Genomic DNA, 23,305 nt, shown 5'->3' with positions numbered 1-23,305 from the left:
GATTTTTAACAATTAAAACAATGTGTAATCAATTAAATAATAATTGTTTAACTAAAAAAAATAAAAAATTCTAGCGACACATTCCCTTTAAGGGAGAACTTTGCTTATAACTTTATCTTATACTTATCATGTATTAGCAAACTCTTGTATTCTAATACGTTACACTGTGTCACTATGACAGAGGCTGCTGTTAGGGCAGCACATGGTGTACCTGAACAGCAGGCTTACTGACCTTTCTAGGTCCCCAGGGCTGACTACAGAGGGATTCCTTGGTCTTTGATCACATCACCGGGTTTCCAGTGATGTAACCAAAGAGCGGGAATTCCCTTTAATCTTGCCACTGTCATGGACCACGGCGATCAAAGGGTTAAACAGCTGGGGTTTTCCGACCCTACCTGTATTTAGCAGGCTGCTCTAAGATTAGGAGCTGTAAGTTACAGCTCAGAGGAGCGCTCATCAGCCTCTTCTACAGCGACACCAAAAGACGTTGCTGTAGACGAAGCACCTGCATCGCCTGCCGTCAAAAGACGGTGGGGCAGTCGTTAAGGGGTTAACTCTGGTAGTAAACAAATAATTCCATGGAGACCCAGGATGTGGAATTCTTTGAAGTTTTTGCTATACACGTGTAACTGTAAGGGCATACAGTTGCATTATTACAACATCTGGCTATACGTCATGGTGTAAAGTTAGCCAAATTATCTAGGAAACAAAAGAAATGTAACATGCCAATTAGGAAAAGAGTGAATTTTATTAATTGTATACAATTATCAGGACATTATGTGTCCAATCTGAAAATAAGGACATGAAACACTTCATAAATGTCCTAGCCACACTTTAGGAAATGGAAAAATATACTTGAATGTAAACAACAGAATCTACACTGTCCAAGAGGGAGAGTTAAAAAAAACAGGACAATGTGGAATGTGACTCTTCAGTCAGCTAAGTGCAAAGTATTTACAATCTTAAGTAAAAAATTGTGATGTGACCCCAACACTAGATGCACCAAACTTATCATGGGACTCTATTGGGGGGTATCAGAAGGTCATCTCATTCTGTTCTCCAAGGATAATGTGAAAAAAAACCCCTATATTTTATACAGTAGAAACCGTAATGCCATGTATATAAAATAAAGTTCAGAGTGACTGGTTAAGTCTTCAATACTGTGTACTCCCCCATGACTGGTCTACCGGGTTCTCACTTTTCTCATATTATTGGTCCATCCGAAGTAATGCTCCAAAGTATTGCTTAAGATCAACAGAATGCTATAACTCCTCAGTCCGCAGCCAGATGACCGGTGAAATTTTCATTTTATTGCTAAACGGAGTCTAGATCGGAAGGGGTGCCGGGACTTTGTGTACGTCACTATACTGCAGCACTGAGGTGATGGAACCAGTTTAAGTCAGTCACGGACTCTTCACATCTGCAGTATTAACAAGATACAAAATGAATAAAACAAAATAAAACAATCTACACCACATGTCGTTTTTTATTGACCTCTCACCTCCAGCTGTCAAAACCAGACATTGTAGTATATCAGAGAGAGAAACTATTCCTTTGGCTACATCATTGTCATCCACCACCACCAGTCTGTGCACCTAAGAAGAGGAGCAATAATTCATATTAAAATGCTGATATGTGAGGCCGAAGTATCCCAGGCTGTTACAAAATCGACAAATCAGTTGCATATGGATTAAAACAAAAATTTTTACTCACCTTTCAAATCCCCCACAGACGGTTACGTGTTATGCTGACGGTCTCGGTCTACCAAGCTGCAGAGATGATGTGAAGTCCTGACGACAGCAGCCAGTCACTGACCGTAGAGGAGAGTTCAGGTCGGTGCATCACCGCTGTTGTCCATGATTGGCTGCCGTGGCCACATCGGGATATTATGTCATCGCTGCAGCTTTAAAGAGAGACCAGTCCTCGGACCACAAGAGGTGGGGGGTTTGAAAGAGGAGTAGACCATTTTTTTAAATTATTTTTAACCCTATCCAGCTGATTCAAAATATTTTTAAAATGAAAAGCCTTTAAGCGACAAAGGGTAATTACACCGTAAACTATTCTTGTGGAAAATAATATTTAAGGTGCATTTTTTGTTGTTAAATCAATGTTTTAGATGCTTAAAACCATTTTTTTAAATTTACTTGTATTTAAATTGTTGCTTAGTTTTTCCCATATAGCTGCTATGTTTAGAGGATATATAGAAACTGTGTATTTTGCGATGGGCCGAATCCGTCAGTTTAGCTTAACAGATGGCTTATCTGAGAACGGGTCCTGTGTGTGTAACACACAGGACCACGATAATGTCGCTCACATCTAAGTTCTTGAATTTGTGCTAAAAGAAACAAAAAAAAAAAGTTCAGTAAGTTTGTGCTGGAAGGACCCGGAAGCCCGCACACATATATTGGACTCCTCCTGGCACCAGGTCACTAAGCTGCATGGAGCATTGGAGCCTGATGCAGTCCCATTAAGTAATTGTGGGCCACCAATTAATAGTGACATGACAGATATGCTTTTAAGAATTGCTGTACATGCTGTATTTATGCAAAAGGAAGGTGTTCAATAAAGTAATACACACATTCAGTGGATAATCAGTATATATTATTAAGGAATTGGTGTGCATGCAATTTCCTAATGCGGCAGCGCCAGGCTATATGCTTCGAATTTAGCCATGAAATGAGCTTTTCGATGTTAAAAAAAGCTCTCCCTTCCTACAGCGCCCGCTGACTTGAGTGTCACTTTATGTAACCACTACAGTGGCACTCAGGTCCGTACATGCCTCCCCTTTTTCTGTGCTATGTACGGGACACTCATACATTGCACAGTGTGTGTCTCCGCTGCGACCTTGTTACAGTGGATCCTGTGGAGGGGGAGGTAGTTTTTTTTTTTAATGGAAAGCACTCTCATGGCTAAATAAAAAACATATCGTTTGATTTATCCTGTCGCGGCCGCTCCTGTCCAGGGGCTATGCACCAACAAGCAGCAGGGTCACAATGCTGCTATTGGGGGATGGGGCCAAGAGTTTGGGAGGCATTTGTGGACTTGATTTAACGATTTTGTACAAAAAGAGAATCGTGATGCACCCAAATGGCAGATTACTCAAACTGATTTGATTCATTGCCCAGCCCTAGTTGTAGATGTCGAGACCTTGCAGTTTCTTGCAATAACGCCACTACATCATAACACTATATTTCAATTGCTCACACTTTACCTCTGCTTCTACAAGGCGGCTTATAATAGTTTCAAGAGTTTCGTGCTGGTAACACTTAAGAACACCCTCAAAGTAGTGAGAACGATGTCCAAGAGCCTTGGTCACCGTAATATCCAGATTGTTGTAGGTTTTCTCAGCGGCTAAATTCTAGGAACAGATAAAAGTAAACGTCAATGAATTTTAATTAACCCTTTCATGCCGACAATCTGTAGATTCACGTCCTATCCGCATATACCCTGTGCAGCCAGGGCGTGACTCCACAGACCTCTGCATCTGCCGGCATAGCGCTGGGGAGATCACTCTGACAGTGTCAGTGTCCCCGGCTTCCCAGTAACCTGTTCTCTGACAGCCAAACAGATTGGTTCGGCTACAGAGCATGTGATCACCATGATTAACCAATCATGGTGATCTCTGAATAGTTTGTTTACAAACAAACTTTTCCCACTTGTCTTCTCCTCTCAGCCTCCTTCACTCTGTCACAGTGCTTCAGGGAGAAGGAGACTGATCGAGAGAAGACAGAAGGCAAGTAAATAAAAGCATAACATACGTGTGTGTGTGTGTGTGTGTGTCATTATATATATATATATATATACACACACACACACACACACACACACACACACACACACATATATATATATATATACACTTACAAAGTATATAGAAAGCATATACTTTGTATTCCCTGTGCCCCTTAGTGTTAGAACAGGCAGGCAGGAATAGTAAGTTAGTTAGAGTGATCATAAATTGTTAGGTAATTAAGTCATACATTAAAGAGGCTCTGTCACCAGATTTTGCAACCCCTATCTGCTATTGCAGCAGATAGGCGCTGCAATGTAGATTACAGTAACGTTTTTATTTTAAAAAAACGAGCATTTTTGGCCAAGTTATGACCATTTTTGTAGTTATGCAAATGAGGCTTGCAAAAGTCCAAGTGGGTGTGTTTAAAAGTAAAAGTCCAAGTGGGCGTGTATTATGTGCGTACATCGGGGCGTTTTTAATACTTTCACTAGCTGGGCGCTCTGAAGAGAAGTAACATCCTCTTCTCTTCAGAACGCCCAGCTTCTGACAGTGCAGATCTGTGACGTCACTCACAGGTCCTGCATCGTGACGGCCACATCGGCACCAGAGGCTACAGTTGATTCTGCAGCAGCATCAGCGTTTGCAGGTAAGATCGACTTACCTGCAAACGCTGATGCTGCTGCAGAATCAACTGTAGCCTCTGCTGCCGATGTGGCCGTCACGATGCAGGACCTGTGAGTGACGTCACAGATCTGCACTGTCAGAAGCTGGGCGTTCTGAAGAGAAGAGGATGTTACTTCTCTTCAGAGCGTCCAGCTAGTGAAAGTATTAAAAACGCCCCGATGTACGCACATAATACACGCCCACTTGGACTTTTACTTTTAAACACGCCCACTTGGACTTTTGCAAGCCTCATTTGCATAACTACAAAAATGGTCATAACTTGGCCAAAAATGCTCGTTTTTAAAAAATAAAAACGTTACTGTAATCTACATTGCAGCGCCTATCTGCTGCAATAGCAGATAGGGGTTGCAAAATCTGGTGACAGAGCCTCTTTAACTATTTAGTGTAATTTAATTATGGCACTAAATCTGGCACTTTTTTGATCAATTGTTTCGTTGTAATATAAAATATGTGTTGCATATATAGTAAAAATCCGAAGTAGTTCAGAAGTTATGACAGTTTAAAAGAATGTATGCCAAAACTTTAAATTTAGGCCTGGTCATTGAGGCATCAATGACCCTTGGTCCTGAAAGGGTTAATAAGGAATTCGCAGATGTAATAACTGAAAGTTACTCACAATGACATCAAACTTGGAATATATATCCACTACCCGCCCTGCAGAGATAAAATCAAGAATTGAAATAATATCCACAATAATAAAAAAAAAAAAGATTACAGTAAATTAAAATACACTCCACAGGGGGAAAGACCATCAATACAATGTGGCTGCAGAAGGATAGGATTTTGGAAAATCTCCACCAGTCCTTTATTAATTCATGTAAATATTTTTCACTAAAACATCTGAATTCTGTATTCAAAAGATGTATTTCTTTCTAAGTCTAGGGGCAAAATGAGCTATATGACCAGCTGGAAAAAAAATGTAAACAAAAAACTTTCTTTACAGAGCTGGCATCAGGCTTTGAAGTGGTCTAGTCAATTTTCACACTATATAAACCATTTAGAGCAGGGGTCTCAAACTTGGCTGGGTAAATGGGCCGCACATAAAAAAAAAATGTGAAGTTGACGGCCGCATTACTTTCGAATTTGATAAAATCCAAAATTGTTATTAATCAATTAGTTATTTGAACTACTATAATACTACATTACCATATCCGTAGATGATGCCACCTCCAGTTACCATATGGGACCTGGCTGCAGTGGTCTAATAATACATATTTAATTATAAGGGTATGTTCACACGACCATTTTTCAGGCATAATGGAGGCGTTTTACGCCTCAAATTACGCCTGAAAAGACGGCTGCCCATTGCTTGCAATGGGTCTTACGATGTTCTGTGCAGACGAGCTGTCATTTTACGCGTCGCTGTCAATATACGGCGCATAAAATGACGGCTCGTCAAAAGAAGTGTAGGGCACTTCTTGGGACGTTTTTGGAGCCGTTTTCTCATAGACTATTGAAAACAGCTCCAAAAACAGCCGTAAAAAACGCCACAAAACGCAGCGAAAAACGCGAAAACAGCTCCGTATTTTGACTCGTGCGTGTGAACAGACACTTAGTCTACAACAGCATTGTGCCTGTGCTAGCACAACGCCAAGAGGTGAGCTCAATTGACCTTCATCGGTTTTATTCTATTACTTATGGTGATCTGCACTATGTGGCGCCGTGCGTTTTTGCTTTTTTCTCTGTAAATAATCTAGGTAGTAAGAAAAAAGGAGATATGCACGGCGCCACATAGTGCAGATAAAATCAGGGAGAATATACACCTATGCGGGTTGTGCTTATTCAGACACAACTCTAATGTAGGTATGGAATAATTAATCCAGGGGGTGTGCTGCTGCCACGATCCGAATGCCGTTTGTGGTCCTTCTTTTATGGATAACTTACTCTGTGAATAATGCCACACACACCATATAGATAGTGACACACACACATACTCTGCTGGAGGAGCCCTTGACTGGGACTCCAGCTCTGCTCCTGACTAGCGATGCACGATGCATCGAAGCTTCGATACGGTTTCGATACCGTGCACCCCAAACGGTTCGATACCGTTATTTAATGTATTTCGATACTAAGCTGTGCAGCCGCACAGCTAAGTATAGTAACACATGAATGTATGAGAGCGGGGCTGCGGCTGTGTAATAGTCATTGCCCCGCTCCTGAGTCCTGACAAGTGCGCGCCGTTAGGATGATGCGACCAGCACTGCACTAATGAGCGGCGGCACTGAAGACCGAACATGGCGGGCCGCACCACCACATGCTGACCGCGCGCGTACTAAATGTCAGGAGCGGGGCAATGACTGTATTACACAGCCTCAGCCCCGCTCTATAACAGTGGAGATCATTGAAACCTCTTATCTCTGCCATTATTCCCCTGAATGCGGCGATCAAAGCTGACGGCAGCATTCAGGGGTAAATGAGAAGGGGAGGATGCCCCTTGGATCGCATCACAGGAATCCCTGTGATGCGATTGAGGGACATAGCATATATGGACAGACAGCCCAGGGTCCATTGAAGGATCCCAGGGCTGTCTGACCATATTTCCGGTTGTTAGGGCATACTTAGGTATGTCCTAACAAATGCCTGTGTACTATCCTACATAGGCTAATGTACTGCATATAGATATATGCCATGACATTAAAGTTTAAAAGTAAAGTAAGAACAATGTGATATTAAATGAAACAAAAAAATAAAACACACACCTTTTTTACAATAAACATTAAAATAAGTCTCAATACATAAAACATACACATATTCGGTATTGGCGCGGCCGTAATAACCTGCACAGCAATTTTTTTGCAGCATTTATGATGTGTACGCTGTAAAAAAATTAAATGGCTTTCTTTAACCCCATCGTGTACCAATATTACTCAGAAATATGATGGGGTTAATTACTATTAATGTGAGGCACATTCAAAATTCAAAAGTTTTACCAGAGAGACGCAACTCAATATTTATTGCCCAGGTTCTGCAGTTTCAGGAAGTATCCCACATGTGGCTCTAGTGAGCTTATGGACTGAAGCCCAGGCCTCAGAAGCAAAGGAGCACCTAGTGGATTTTGGGGCCTTCTTTTTATTAGAATTTATTTTAGGCAGCATGTCAGGTTTGAAGGGCTCTTGCCAAAACAGTGGAAGTCCCCCAAAAGTGACCCCATTTGGGAAACTACAACCTCAAGGAAACTGCTCAAATTTAGCAGGAATGGTTTGCAGAGGCCATGTCGCATTTGCAAAGCCTCTGAGGGGACATAACAGTGGAAACCACCCACCCGCAAGTGACCCAATTTTGGAAATTATCTAGTGGTATAGTGAGAATTTTGACCTCACAGGTTTTTTGCAGAAATTATTGGAAGTAGGCAGTGAAAATGAAAATCGACAAAATTTTAAAAGCAATTTCTCACGAGTACAACAATACCCCACATGTAGTCATAAATGGCTGTTTGGAGACACGGCAGGGCTTAGAAGGGATGGAGCGCTATTTGGCATTTGGAGCTAAAATTTAGAAGGAATGGTTTGCGGAGGCCATGTCACATTTGCAAAGCACCTGAAGGAAGCAAAACCGTGAAACCGCCCAAAAAGTGACTCCATTTAGGAATCTACACCCCTTGAAGAATTCATCTAGGGGTATAGTGAGCATTTTGACCTCACAGGCGTTTCAGAGAATTTATTAGAATTGGGCAGTGAAAATAAAAACAATCCGTTTCTTCAATAAGACGTAGCGTTAGTTCCACATTTTTCATTTTCTTAACAAATAAAGGAAAAAAAGAACCCCAACATTTGTAAAGCAATTTCTCCAGAGCACGGCAATATCCCATATGTGGTAATAAACTGCTTTTTGGGCACACAGTAGGGCTCAGAAGGGAAGGAGCGCCATTTGGCTTTTGGAGTGCAGATTTTGATGGATTGGCTTCTGGTCGCTATGTCGCATTTGCAAAGCCCCTGTGGGATCAAAACAATGGAAACCCCAGAAGTGACCACATTTTGGAAAATACACCCCTCAAGGTATTCACCTAGGGGTGTAGTGAGCATGTTAAGCCCGCAGGTGTTTTGCAGAAATTAGTGTGAAGTTGATGTTGCAGAGTGAAAATTGGATTTTTTTCCATAGATATGCCAATATGTGGTGCCCAGCTTGTGCCACCATAACAAGACAGCTCTCTAATTATTATGCTGTGTTTCCCGGTTTTAGAATCACCCATCATGTGGCCCTAATCTTTTGCCTGGACATTTGACAGGGCTGAGGAGTGAAAGAGTACCATGTAAAAAATTTCTGTTGCCAAGTAATGCGAACCATAACGTTTTAATTTTTTTTGACGACGGTGCTGTATGAGAGCTTGTTTTTTGAGAAAAGAGCTATCGTTTTTATAGGTACCATTTTTGGATACATGCGACTTTTTGATTAATTTTTACTCCAATATTTGTAGGGCAAAGTGACCAAAAAACGCCGTTCACCACGTGGAATAAATAACAATATTTTTATATATATAGTTCAGGCTGTTACAGTCGCGGCGATACCAAATACGTATGGTTTATTTTTTTCAATAATAAAAGGACTTCATAAGGGAAAAGGGCGATTGTATTTTATTACTTGAAACTTTTATCATAGGTTTGAAAACTTTTTTTTCGTTAAGTCCCACTAAGGGACATGAAGGTCCAACTGTGTTTTTTTTTTTTCCAATACATTGCACTATCTATGTAGTGCAATGTATTAGATCTGTCAGTAATTCACTAACAAGCCGATAAGGCTTCGCCTCACGGCGGGGCCTAATTTGCTTCCGTAATGGCTGTGGATATGTCATAAATGTCCTTCATGGGAAAACCACTATAAATGCCGCGGTCGCTATTGACCGCGGCATTTAACTAAACGGTCAGGAACAGCGCAATCGCTGTTCCTGGCCGTTAGAGCAACGTGTCAGCTGTAAAACACAGCTGACATCTGCAGTGTATGGAACGGGCTCAGCACGTGCCGGCACATCACGGGTCGGGAAGGGGTTAAGTAAGGAGCAGTCAGGGGGCCCAGCGCTGCCGGGTCCCTTGACTGCCGACTATAAGATGCAGGGACTTTTTAGCAAGATTTATTCTTGATAAAAACTGCGTCTTATAGTCCGAAAAATACGGTATATGATTTCATCTATTTAAAACATCCACTCTTTGCGGTAGAATTAAAATTCAGTTTCAGAGGCACGCAGCTGTTATTAGTATCCATGCACAGTATGTTATAGGCGGTTGCTAAATAAAGCGTTCCTAACTTTTCAGGTCACTTTTTAAAATTAGCTGTAATGCGTGTACATGAGGAATAACACTACTTCTGACCATTATATGACTTGTATTCTGCATTTAATAGATTAATTGTCCGATTAAAGATCTGAGCAAGATAAGTAGCAAAAGTTTTAGTAAAGAAGTACATCACTATATGTGGATTAAAACCGTTAATGATGTTCAGATCATGACAGGCAACATCCATCTTTGATCGCAAGTACAATCTTAGTGGCAATGTACTGAAGAGTGGAGAGAGATAGCGGTCAGCAGACTGCTAAGTAATATGTACAGCTGTCATTATCGACAACATGCTAGTCAACCTCCCACACAATTACCACAGCAGCTATTGAAGGACACATTTTATCAGAATATATGTTATGAAGCGCATTCTTAGGATACATCAACATTGAATGTAATAAAATAATAAAAGGTTACTCAATTCTTTTTCCACATTCTTTTTTGATTCATTCATTCATTCACATGTAACACTTTATAAATGAACAACATGTAATGTTTAATGATTTTGGATGGAGTTTTCGTTAAGATGGACACTAATATTTCAAACAATTTTTGCTAATCTAATAGTATACCTGATATAGATTAATTTTGTAATTTACTTACTGATAACATTTAATTGTTTTATCAATGAAAAATGTTGTGTAATGTTACAGCCACTAGACTGCCCATAGAAGTCTTTGGAGGGGGGAGCAGATAAAGAGAGACACAGGAGTTGCTGCCCATAGAATTCTATTGAAAGTGAGGGTGAGCAGGAGAAGGGAGCAGAGAGGAGACACAGACACGCTAGCCATAGAAGAAGTCTAGAGAGAGGGGGAGCAGGTGGAGAGAGAGAGTGAGACACACAGACACTGCTGCGAATAGTAGCATATGGGGAGGGGAGGAGGGGCAGGGAGAGAGACAGATACGCTACTGCCTATAGAAGTTTATGAAGAGGTGTGGGAGAAGCAGGATGAGTGAGGAGGGATAGAAAGACACAAACGTTGCCAAAGAAGTCTATGGAGAGCGGCGGAGGAGGAGGAGCACAAGTCTATGGAGAGCGGCGGAGGAGGAGGAGGAGCACAAGTCTATGGAGAGTGGCGGAGGAGGAGCACAAGTCTATGGAGAGCGGCGGAGGAGGAGGAGCACAAGTCTATGGAGAGCGGCGGAGGAGGAGGAGCACAAGTCTATGGAGAGCGGCGGAGGAGGAGGAGCACAAGTCTATGGAGAGCGGCGGAGGAGGAGCACAAGTCTATGGAGAGCGGAGGAGGAGGAGCACAAGTCTATGGAGAGCGGAGGAGGAGGAGCACAAGTCTATGGAGAGCGGAGGAGGAGGAGCACAAGTCTATGGAGAGCGGAGGAGGAGAAGCACAAGTCCATGGAGCGCGGAGGAGGAGAAGCACAAGTCCATGGAGCGCGGAGGAGGAGAAGCACAAGTCTATGGAGAGCGGAGGAGGAGGAGCACAAGTCGATGGAGAGCGGAGGAGGAGGAGCACAAGTCGATGGAGAGCGGAGGAGGAGGAGCACAAGTCGATGGAGAGCGGAGGAGGAGGAGCACAAGTCTATGGAGAGCGGAGGAGGAGGAGCACAAGTCTATAGAGAGCGGAGGAGGAGGAGGAGCACAAGTCTATGGAGAGCGGAGGAGGAGGAGGAGCACAAGTCTATGGAGAGCGGAGGAGGAGGAGCACAAGTCTATGGAGAGCGGAGGAGGAGGAGGAGCACAAGTCTATGGAGAGCGGAGGAGGAGGAGGAGCACAAGTCTATGGAGAGCGGAGGAGGAGGAGGAGCACAAGTCTATGGAGGGAGGAGGAGGAGCACAAGTCTATGGAGAGCGGAGGAGGAGGAGGAGCACAAGTCTATGGAGAGTGGAGGAGGAGGAGGAGCACAAGTCTATGGAGGGAGGAGGAGGAGCACAAGTCTATGGAGGGAGGAGGAGGAGGAGCACAAGTCTATGGAGAGCGGAGGAGGAGGAGGAGCACAAGTCTATGGAGAGCGGAGGAGGAGGAGCAGAAGTCTATGGAGGGGAGGAGGAGCAGAAGTCTATGGAGAGGGGAGGAGGAGGAGCAGAAGTCTATGGAGAGGGGAGGAGGAGGAGCAGAAGTCTATGGAGAGGGGAGGAGGAGGAGCAGAAGTCTATGGAGAGGGGAGGAGGAGCAGAAGTCTATGGAGAGGGGAGGAGGAGGAGCAGAAGTCTATGGAGAGGGGAGGAGGAGGAGCAGAAGTCTATGGAGAGCGGAGGAGGAGGAGCAGAAGTCTATGGAGGGCGGAGGAGCAGAAGTCTATGGAGGGCGGGGGCGGAGGAGCAGAAGTCTATGGAGGGCGGGGGCGGAGGAGCAGAAGTCTATGGAGAGTGGAGGAGGGAGAGGAGAAGGGCGAGAGTGAGAGCACCAGTCTATGGGAACAAAAAACAAACACCTGTACTAGTTACAAAAAGACAAGCAATGCAATAGTCATATTGAGAGAGAGAAACATAGGCACACATAGATGTGCTGCAGCTGATGTAAGAGTTCTATGCAACCCCAGTGGTGGATCCTCAGCAACACTACTCATTACTGCAGTGTAATCTCCATATATATATATATCTCCATATAAATATATATATACACACATACACACACACACACACACACACACACACACACACACACACACAGTTAGGCTCCACCAACTAGCTCAGAGACAACTGATAATTGTGGATTGCAAGCAGAGGAAAACTGCTAAAGAATAGTAACCATATATGGAAACTCAGCAGTGCATCAGTAGTATAACGGAGTATATAAAACGTTGTAATATATAATGATATAATAATTTATATAATCTAGCATCTTCCAAAGATTTGAACACACAGCACAGCTGAAGAGCCCACCCATATAGCAAGCATGGAGAGGGAAAATGTGCATTTATAAAAACTATCAGAGGAAGGAAAAAGATCCAAAATATGACAACATTTCTGTCTGAACTTTATCTAATACAAATCCACAACTACAGGAGTGACTGTAATTTTTTTGTTATGATAGGTACACTAAATTAAGGTTACAGATTATAATTGCAATGCAAGAAAAAAAAGACAGTAGTTTGCTATAAAATGCATTGAACATAGAAGAGTCCATAATTACCTGAATCATCCACAATGGGCAAAGCAGAGACGCGACGCTGCACAAAAATACCCAAAGCAACGTATACAGGAGTGTTGGGATGGACCATAGCGATGTTATCATAAGTGCCTATCTTCAGCTCCTTTAGAGTTTGGGCCACAAAACTTGGCTTCTCTATTTCCGACATCTATCGATAAAGTCAGAAGGTAAGGAATAAGATAACGAAGAACTGAAGAGGCAATAATTGGCCACGTAATAAAATGGACTCACAAATAGCTTGAGAAATTTAAGAATGCGTTTGTGTGTTAATATATACAGAGTATTTCCAGAGTCTGGAGAAATGACTGGAAGTCGATGAATACGGTTCATAATCAGGGAGGAGACTGCGTCAAACAAGCTGATGAATATAAGAAAATAATATGTATGAGTGTGTGCCTTATCATTGCAACAATAATAATCTAATTATAGGAGAACACATTGAAACTATACAACTCCTCACCTGGCACTGGGTGATATGCTGACCAAAGGCTTGAATGAGTCTTGCAAATAAACTTCTGGAGAAAACAGACAATTGAATGATTTTAAAAAAACCTCAGTTTTATGATTCTTTCATCTGAAAATCTAACCTTGTAAGTAATCAAACGGTCCTTTCACATGTAGAGTTATAGCAATTTGCCAAATATTAACTACGTCCCCAACAACACTCACCTCTCCACGTCTCTATCTTATGCTCCTCCAGCTCATAAATCTGCACCTGATAACATGCAGAGAACAAAGTAACAATTTAACTACTCATGAATCCTACGTCTAATAATGATTCACTCCTACTAGTCAGACTATGAACAGTAACCACTCTGAATGACAACCGTCGTATTACTATAGTAAATATAACAGTGTACACGGAGCCAGATAAATGTCAGATCGGCAGATGCATTAACAATACTTCCCCGGGACCCAGCAAGTTACTCACACTGGCCTATTTAGTCATTTCATTGAGAATATTCTGTTTGATGCCGAAGCAGCAGAAAATCTGGATTATTTGGTTCTGGATTCATGGAACATTACCATGCAATTGTAAAATGTGATATCCATCAATGTGATATCCATCATTCAAGACATAAAAGGGGTTGTACAGTATTTTAAAAACATGGCGGCTTTTAACCAAAAACAGCGCCACCTCCGTCCACAGGTTGTGAGTAGTATTGAAGCTCAGACCTAATTAAATAAAAGGAGCTGAGCTGTAATACCAGACATAATCCATGAACAGATGGAGCTGTATTTGGAAGAAAACAGACAAGTTTTTCTAATCCTGGTCAACCACTTGAAGATGCAGGATTAACAAAATGGGGGAAATTTATCAACGCTTTCTGGCATTAAAAAACATTTGTCTTTTACGCCACAATTGGCGCTTTTTGAAAAGGGGAAGGTCACTAAAGTTGACAAATTCATTATAAGTTTCATTAAAAAACTGGTGTAACTTAGAACGTAAATCTACCGTGCCGAATCCCGTACCTCGCTACCCCAGATAAGCCCCCCCCCCCCGTAAGATTACCCCCAATTGGCCAATAACCAAAAAAAGGCCACGGCTGATAAAAGTTACGGACGCTGTACAGCGTCAGGACATCGTATGTGACACATCACTGATAACGTTGAGTGCTGCATCCCATAAAAGGCCCTGATGCTAATTGGTGTCAGGACCTTATAGGAGTCATAGCATGCAGAGGGGACCCGAAAGGGAGAAGCGAAGAGGAGCAGTGAGGTGAGTATAACATTTTTTTATTCTATGTCCTATATTGGGGGGAAGAACGGATAGAGCACGACCTGCAAAATGATGCGACAGATTTATTAAGAGGCGTGCAGCTGTTAATAAATCTGTTGCATCTTACTGCAGCGGAGCAGATAGCAAAAAGATTAGTGTATGAAACTTTGGTCTTCGTAAATCTGCCCCAATATGTTTTAGGAGAGTGCTTTAAAAACAAGAGGTTGGAAGATGTGGATAAATGAATGATGTCCTTAGAAAAAATGGCAACAAACTACTGGGTGCACTGGAAAATTGTTTAAATGCGTAAACTAAATGTGTACAATGCAGATTTGGTAAGAACTGGAAAATTCTATTTAGTTAGGGCAAGTTTAGTGCCTCAGGACAAAGGAAGACATAGTAGGAAATCAGTAGAGGAAAGGAGTGTTGCGTCAGCATTGAGGATGAGAAGAAAATTGGGCAGATTTACCAATGCTGTCTGATTCAGACCTTGTAAAACGTAGACCAGGCAGTCAGATGATGTGCCAAATCTATCACAGTGGCGCACGTTGTATAAATTAGGCACATCTTGCTAGTTTTAGCACCTTTTAAGTCACGCACCCTTTTTGCGAAGCTACGCCACCTTTGACTAGACACCTTTTTCAAGTGTCAGACAGAAACATCTGTTCTTTTTAGCGCATTTGCTTCAAATAGATGCAACGAAATCTTCATGCGACATTATGCGTCACATTTTGGCGCATTTTACGACAAGGTCTAGGGAAATTACATTAATAAATCTGCCCCAATGGCTACATAATAAAACCACTTATTTAAAAAAAGAGGAAACACATTTAACTGATTCACAGCCGGTAAAGACAATATAGGAATGGCTTGTCCAAAAGTAAAAATTGCACAGGAGATTTTTTTTTTCTTACACCATTTTACATTTATACAAAAAGAACAAATGTAAGGAGGTTCTAAAGTTTTACAGGAATGACAACTCACCATGGAAGATTTGTAGTATCGATGAAGAATATTAATAAAGTCTGTGATGGTAAGCATACCTTTATTGGAAAATCAAAAAAAATACAATCAAGACATTGTTTCAGCAATGAGAATGATTACTTAAAGAGGACCGGTCACCTCTCCGGACATGTCTGGTTTAGGCCTCATGGACACTTCCGTCGGCCGCTGTACAGCCGCTAATGACAGTTTCGTGAAACACGGACCGCACACGGATGGCTTCCGTGTGCAGTCCGTTCTTTCACGGACCAAATCAATGAAAAGGCTGAGACTGTCCCGTCAAAAACGGACAGGAGTAGGACCTGTCCTATTTTTGACGGAATGGTCGCATGGATCCATTAAAACAACGGAAGTGTGCACGGCCTCATTGACATGAATGTGCCAGGGTACCATCAGTTAAATCAATGGATAGCACCCTGACGAAAAAAACTGAAGTGGGCATGAGGCCTTAAGTAAATAAATTGTATTACCCATAAAATAATAATTCTGGAGAATCTTTCTTTAAAACTATATGTTGTGCCGTTCCTATTATTCCTCCTAGAAATGTATGAATAAACTGACAACTGAGTGTTACCAGTTGGCAATGACCAATCAGTGATGACAGAGTGGGACTGTGTAGGGACGCACCCCTTTGACAAGGGGAATGGAAACACCCAGTTGTCAATTTATTCATATATTTCTTGGAGGAATAACAGAGGAATGGCACAACACAGACTTCTAAAAAAAACAGAATTGTTATTTAACGGGGAATACGTGTTTACTAAAATAGAGATGTCAGGAGAGATGACAGGTCCCCTTTTAAAGAGTCTGGTGACCTACCCACAAAACTCTGCTTCTTGCTATCCCACAAAGGTGCTGCTCTTACGCCATTACTGACCAGTGCAAAGAATGCTTTCTTCACCTGCAAGATAGAACGGTATTTGCCGCACAAGATCTCATTCACAAACACCTGGAAGGCGGAGTAACGTTGACTGATTTACTTACCTGCAGAGAGGTATCAAACACGACCAGCTTCGAGCTGATGGGGATAAGATCATAGCATTTGTGGTTCTTCATAAACCTTGTGTATACTTCACTGTCAGACTCTGAGGAGTAACGCAAAGCGATATTTAACCCTTGTGGCAATTCTTCCTCACATATCATTGGCCGAATAAGACACCAAGCTTTCTTACCTTCGGAAGGAGACATACATTTTCCTTCATCATTGTTTTGAATCACAACAGATCCCTGAAATATGGAAAGATAAATGTGATCACTAGGAGTGTTACCCCCCAAAAAAACTAAACGTTCCCTATGACAGGACTCTCACTGGGGCCCCATGCACACGACCATAGAGTTTGTCTGTAACTACGGACCCATTCATTTCTATGGCCGACGGACACCTTACCATATATTTACGGGAAGGTGCCCGTTCCGTAGAAACCTTCCATAAAAATTAGGACATGTCCTATTTATTTATTTCACGAACCGTGCTCCCATACTTATATTGTGGATGACTGTCCGCAGACGTAATCACAGACCGTGATTACAGACACGATCGTGTGTATGGGGACTTAGCATGACCAGAGCAAACGTCATACACATGGGCTAAACAATTTAGTCTCTATCCAGACAACTGAAATGAGATACTGTGTACATCTACCTCTCCTGCACCAGATTTATAACCCCCTCATCTTGTTCCCCTTCTTGATTCTTTTTTGTTTATAAGCAAAGGATACATTATAGCAACATAATATGCCTAAGAAACAAAATACAAACGCAATTTCAGAGCTAGTCAGATTCTTAAGGCGCCAACGTAATGTTCCATTAAGACTAGGGCTGGGCAATTAATCTAAAAATAATCGAAATTCAGCGCAATTAAATCGACGTCCCCTTCCGAATTTTGGTTTTATCAATTATTTTCTCCCGGTTTAAACTTTATCGGTCTCTTCAGAACGCAGATAGAGATGAATCCAATGGTAGAGCAGGGAACCATAAGGTCCCTGCTCTACCGTTCACTATGTATTTCGCTGGATGTGAGGCAGTGACGTCATCGCACCTGTCTGCGCCGAGCTGCACAGACCAGAGTTATCTCCTCCACTAGTCATTGGAACGGGGTTAGGGGAGTTTGTATATTATTCTTATCAGGCACTATTAGGGGCAGATGTGGGGGCATTATACAGCGTCAGGCAGCTATGGGGGGGGTCTTTATAATGTGTGGGGTGCAGCTACGGGGGCATTATACTGTGTGGGGTGCAGCTACGGGGGCATTATACTGTGTGGAAGTCAGTTATGGGGCATTATACGGTGTAGTGGCAGCAAGTGATAAATATTTATTCAATGGTGTAGAATGCAAATAGGGGCGTGGTATGCAAAAATGGGTGTGGTCTAAATCGTTCAATAGTTGTAATCGCGGTTACATGTTCAATTAATCGTGATTTTGATTTAGGTCATAATTGTCCAGCCCTAATTGAGTCCCATTAATAAAAACTTACATAGACATAAAAAATGAACAGCCCAGTAGCAAATTCCTAGGCGCATTGGTTACCTGATGCCTGTGATTTGTCCAGCCATAGTTTAAATCTGGCCATACAATTAAAGGGGTTTTCCCACAGGATATATGTCATAAATGTCAGATAGGTGCGAGTCTCCGAAGTGGGGCCTGCATCTACCTCTAGAACGGGGTCCCCTAAACCCTGTCAGCAAGTGTCTGGGAATCCGCGTGAGCACAAAAACCTAGAACAGGAATTAGGGGACCCCGTTCTAGAGACAGGTGCGGGTCCCAGAGGTAGGACCCGCATCTTCTGACATATCCTGCGTAGGGTTGTCACGATACCAGAATTTGGACTTCGATACTGATCCTTTGTGTAGTATTGCGATTTCGATACCAAAACGATACTTTGCCAACAGTAATAAAAAAATTAATAAAAAAAAAAGTTCTTCCATTTTCTGGTGAGGCGCGTGGTGTGATAAATGAATGTGCCTCACATTAATAGTAATTAATCCCATCATGTTTCTCAGTAATAATGGGTTAATGTGTGAGGTACATGATGGGGTTAATTACTATTAATGTGAGGCACATGGAGGTTAAATTCATCACACCTCGCGCCTCACATTAATAAGTGAAAGTTTTTTTTTACAGCGTACACATCATAAATGACGCAAAAAAAATTGTTGTGCAGGTTATTACGGCCGCGCCAATACTGAATGTGTATGTTTTAGGTATTGAGACATATTTTAAGGTTTATTGTAAAAAAAAAAAAAAAAAAAAGTGTCTTTTTTAAATTTAACATTACTTTATGTTTTTACTTTATTTTTAAACTGTAATGTCGTGGCCTGTAATAATCAGATATATGTCAGTACATTAGCCTGTGGACGGATAGTACACAGGCAGTTGTTAGGACATACCTAAGTATGCCCTAACAGAAGATATGGTAAGACAGCCCTGGAGTCCTTCAATGGACCCTGGGCTGTCTGCCCATATATGGTATGTCCCTCAATCGCGTCACAGGAATTCCGTGACACGATCCAGGGGCATCCCCCCCTTCTCACTTCCTCTTGAATGCCGCAGTCAGCTTTGATCGCAGCATTCAGGGGAATAGCAGTGGAGATGAGAGGTTTCTCTCATCTCCGCAGTTATAGAGCGGGACTGCGGCTGTGTAATACAGCCATTGTCCCGCTCCTGACAGTAAGTGCGCGCGCGGTCAGCATGAGGAGATGCGCCCGACGCTGCACTAATGAGCGGCAGTGCGCCCGACATGTTCTGTCTTCAGTGCGGCCGCTCATTAGTGCAGCGCTGGCCGCATCACATCATCCTGACGGCGCACACGTCAGTACTCAGGAGCAGGGCAGTGGCTGAATCACACAGCCACAGCCCCGCTCTCATACATTCATGTGTTACAATACCGAGCGGCCGCACAGCTAAGTATCGAAATACATGAAATAGCGGTATCTAACCGTTTGGGGATGCACAGCATCGTCCCTAGTCCTGCGGATATGTCATAAATGTCTCTCATGTGTAGATCCCTTTAAGATAGTGGCCAGCCAAACGCTTGTTTTATAGACTGCTATTTCTAACTCCACAATGGGGAGAGGGGCATAAGCCCAGATGGCAGCTTGTCTCCCAAAAGAACGAAGGACCAAACTGAAATCCAACATGCCCGTACTTTTACACAGAATATCCAATATGTGGGAACATACCAAGGGCGCGCACACGCACGCACGCTCACACACACACACACACACACACGATGTGCTGCAAATTTTCAGCAGCGAATCTGCAGCAAAACCATGTGTTCCGTGCAAACTTTGCTGCAGATTCACCATGGATTTCACCTTTTCTACATTGAAAACGGTGAAATCCGCAGTCAACATCCACAACGAAATGAACATGTTGTAGATTTGAAAATCCACTCGTGCGCTGATTTCCATCCAGAAACGTTCCGCAGCACATATTAAATTCCATCCACACGGGTAGTACTGTAATCCTCAGTATTCCTGTCCCATGTGCAGTGGGCTATTCCCTTTTTAAAAACAATGTGGTCTGACATATGTAGTCCTCCGTAAGCGGACTGCAGCCGCGGTTTCCATTTATCTCACACACGCTGTATTGAGACGATACACACGGTTTAGTGATACCAGAGGAATACTATAGGGACATTCAGATCACATTGGGCATTTTAATTGTGTGCTTAATATTAAGTTATAATAAAAGTTATTATGTTTTATACAGATTAGCAAGTATTCATTTGGTACCTGGGAAACAACAGCTAATTTATTTGCCTTAGGCAGATTTGGTGTTTGTGTGCACGGGGCTAACAATGGTGGAGATTCATGAAAACTGCCTAAAAGTAAAACGGTCTGGTGCCCATAGCAAGCAATAAAAATGCAGCTTTAATTATTTTGTAGCGCTCAAAAAAATTAAATATGTGGTTGATATGGGCAGAAAGACCGTTTTCATGAATGTCCCCAAATGTCTTTTATGCCCGATAATGCTTTGCAGGGTTGGAGAATTTAATATTTTTTTTCATCTATTTTCAAAGACTTTTGTGATCAACTGGAAATTTTCAACGCACAAAGAATTGAAGAGATTTTCAATTAAAGTGTATATCCAGCTAAAAATGAAAACACAACAGTCACTATGTATAGTTACTATGACCTTCTAAGCGGTTATTTAACTCTGACCGGCCTTTGGACACAAGAAGCTACAACACTTCCTGTCAGCCATATTAACTCCTATGGGGCTGCTAATGTCTCGGGTAATGTCACAACGGCAGGTAAATGGAATGACACATGGATCAGCGATCATTAAGTGCCATTTACATGGAGCAATCATTGCCCTGTATGGAGAAATTATTGTACTGTATCAAGACAAACGTGATGGCTGCTCCCATACAGTTGCATCATTGTCAACAGCACATCTCCTGTTTACACAGGGAGAGGTGATGCTTTTTTTTCCTGTCATTTGTCGACTGGTTGGCGGACCCTTTTACAAGGATCCGTTCACCTGATCATCAGCCCGTGTAAAAAGAGCCTCCAGTTGCCCTGCCAAGCAGAGACTGAAAGGGTCTTCGTTTGTACGTAACCTCCACTGCCCCTCCAATCTGTTAGCTCATCCTGGCAACCAATCAAGGAGCTGAACAAGCTGACAGCTGCAGTCTATCATGGCATGCGGGGACTCCTCTCTATACTGTTCATGTACCCTTATAGGGCAAATGGAAGGGATATATTCTGTAGGCAAGGAATTTCCCACATTACTAGCATAGAACGCTATCTGCTGTCTTTATGTTCAGCGAGCCTCATAATAAAAAGGCGGAGGAAATTTCTGGTTTTATAAAGATAAATGAAATTCAGAATTTTTTTATTCTAATGAGCGATAAATCACTGTGCATAGGAATGCATTACGCCGCGGTTATTTATCTGGATACAGAAAAAAAAAAAAAAATAATCGCTTTCCATAAGAATAAATGGAGTAGCTTCAACAGCTCTTAAGAATTGCTCCAGACAAGAGATTTGCTAGTGATTTATGTTTACATGCTGGGATTTCAGAACTCCACACTTGACTGAGTACCTTGAAAATCCATTCAAAATCGCTCCAATGTATTCCTATGGACAGCGATTTATCAGTGATTTTTTTGTAGTGAGATAAATAGCCCTAGTCTAATACATTCTAATGGACAGCGATTTATCGCTCACTACAAGACAAAGTCTGGATATGAACAATAAGGCTGGGGTTAGACCTAGAGACTGAAAACGACACAGCTACGCTGCTCATTAAGGGGGCATTTAACAAAAAAAACCTATAAATAACCGGTCAGTGGCGTCTAAGGGTCCTTTTACACTGACCAATTAGCGCCGTTCAACGAGACAGCTATTTGCTCCTTTCACAATGAGCCTTGATCAGTAATGTATGGGGAGGAGCGATCGTTACTACAATCGTCACCATTTACACAGGGAGATGCGCTGCCGACAACGATAATATTTTGTGCTACATAAACAATACGACCAGCCGATGAACGACGAAGGTTGGTCGTTCAATGGTTGATCATTGCCCCGTATACACAGGCCAATGATTGGGAACGAGCGTTCCGATGAAACGATCCTTGGCCCGTGTAAAACAGCCTTCAGTTTACCTCCTTTAAAAGGGAATTGCCTCCTGACATAGGTGACCTATTGTTAGGACAGGTCACTAAATGTTCAATCTGCGTGGTTTTGACCAATGTAACCCCACAGACCGCAAAGACAAAGGAGGAAATAGGATGGCCAATCCGCGAAGCCTCCTGGCAGCTTCACGCTGCTTTTTTCTTTTCTTGGGTGGCTGCATAGTTGGCTACTGACCGTATAGTGGCAATATTTGGGGCAGCGGTCTAATTTAGACTGCCGTGCCGTCTGTAAGACATTAGTAGAGTCTAAGTGATGGGGCGTCTGCTCGCTTCTGCTACAACCAATATAACCAGCGGTCGCAAACTTTTGCCCGAAACGGGACTGCAACCTGTGGCCGCCCATTGACAGCCTCAGAAGCCGCAACTCGCTGCCCCCCTCACTAAAGCCGCACATCCAGTTAGCGGGAGTTGAAAACCTCCAGTGAACGTGCTGGGCGCGCACTCCACAGGCCGCACACTCGCCCTGGCCTGTGCCCAGTACTCAGTATAGGTTGTAGCGCAGCTATCGAGCGCCAGGAGTTCAGCTCCAGTCAGACTCTCACCGAATCCATCGCGGCCTCTTCATCAGATACAACACACTGGAGGTCACTTCCGCCCTTGTTTATGTAAACTTCCGCCCATAGTATACGTCACATCCTCAAGGATGTCTATGGGCGCCCACAGCCGCCATCTTTGATGGGGCATTATAGATACCAGCAATGTAAAATGCATAATGGTTACAAAATTATAATGGTTACAAAATTACAAACACTGCAACGTATTTAAAATGCATTTTTATTTGTCCTTTAAAAACAAACCAAAAGAAGCAATTAAGCTCTTCTTACTTGCCTCTTTCACATAAATTATATACATTTCAAAATTATATTCAATACAAAACATGCCACGTACAAGTTTTTATTTTCTTTTTTTAAAAAAAGGAATAATTTTATGTTTTCTACGAAGGACAAAATTTCTGTACAGAATCCTCACCGCACAAATTACAGCCCCTATGGAATCTCGTTACAAAAAAAAAAAAGTGAAAAAAAAATAAAATAAAAAAATTGATGAAAACGTACTTGCAAATGGAGACCAAATAAAAACCAAAACACAGCAAATTAAAGTGTTTATACAAGCAGGGAAGAAAAACATATCAAGTATTTCAAGCATGG

General features: G+C 42.4%; 1 protein-coding gene across 1 annotated transcript; it reads right to left on the bottom strand.

Moving 5' to 3' along the window:
* Positions 1-729: 729 nt before the first annotated feature.
* Positions 730-22,767, bottom strand: PRKAG1 (protein kinase AMP-activated non-catalytic subunit gamma 1). The gene is made up of 13 exons (XM_075850209.1): positions 22,700-22,767; positions 16,689-16,743; positions 16,501-16,601; positions 16,336-16,417; positions 15,499-15,557; positions 13,464-13,509; positions 13,255-13,309; positions 13,026-13,152; positions 12,777-12,942; positions 5,034-5,071; positions 3,212-3,358; positions 1,502-1,595; positions 730-1,420 (listed from the first exon to the last, which is right to left on the bottom strand). Exons 1-13 carry the CDS (start codon positions 22,706-22,708, stop codon positions 1,404-1,406), a joined length of 996 nt encoding a protein of 331 aa, XP_075706324.1. The 5' UTR covers positions 22,709-22,767; the 3' UTR covers positions 730-1,403.
* Positions 22,768-23,305: the final 538 nt, after the last annotated feature.

Source organism: Rhinoderma darwinii, chromosome 2, assembly GCF_050947455.1.
Source record: "Rhinoderma darwinii isolate aRhiDar2 chromosome 2, aRhiDar2.hap1, whole genome shotgun sequence".
In the NCBI taxonomy this organism is placed as follows: Eukaryota; Metazoa; Chordata; class Amphibia; order Anura; family Rhinodermatidae; genus Rhinoderma; species Rhinoderma darwinii.
Note: the sequence above shows the minus strand (reverse complement) of the source record. Positions and strands in the feature narration are given on the sequence as shown.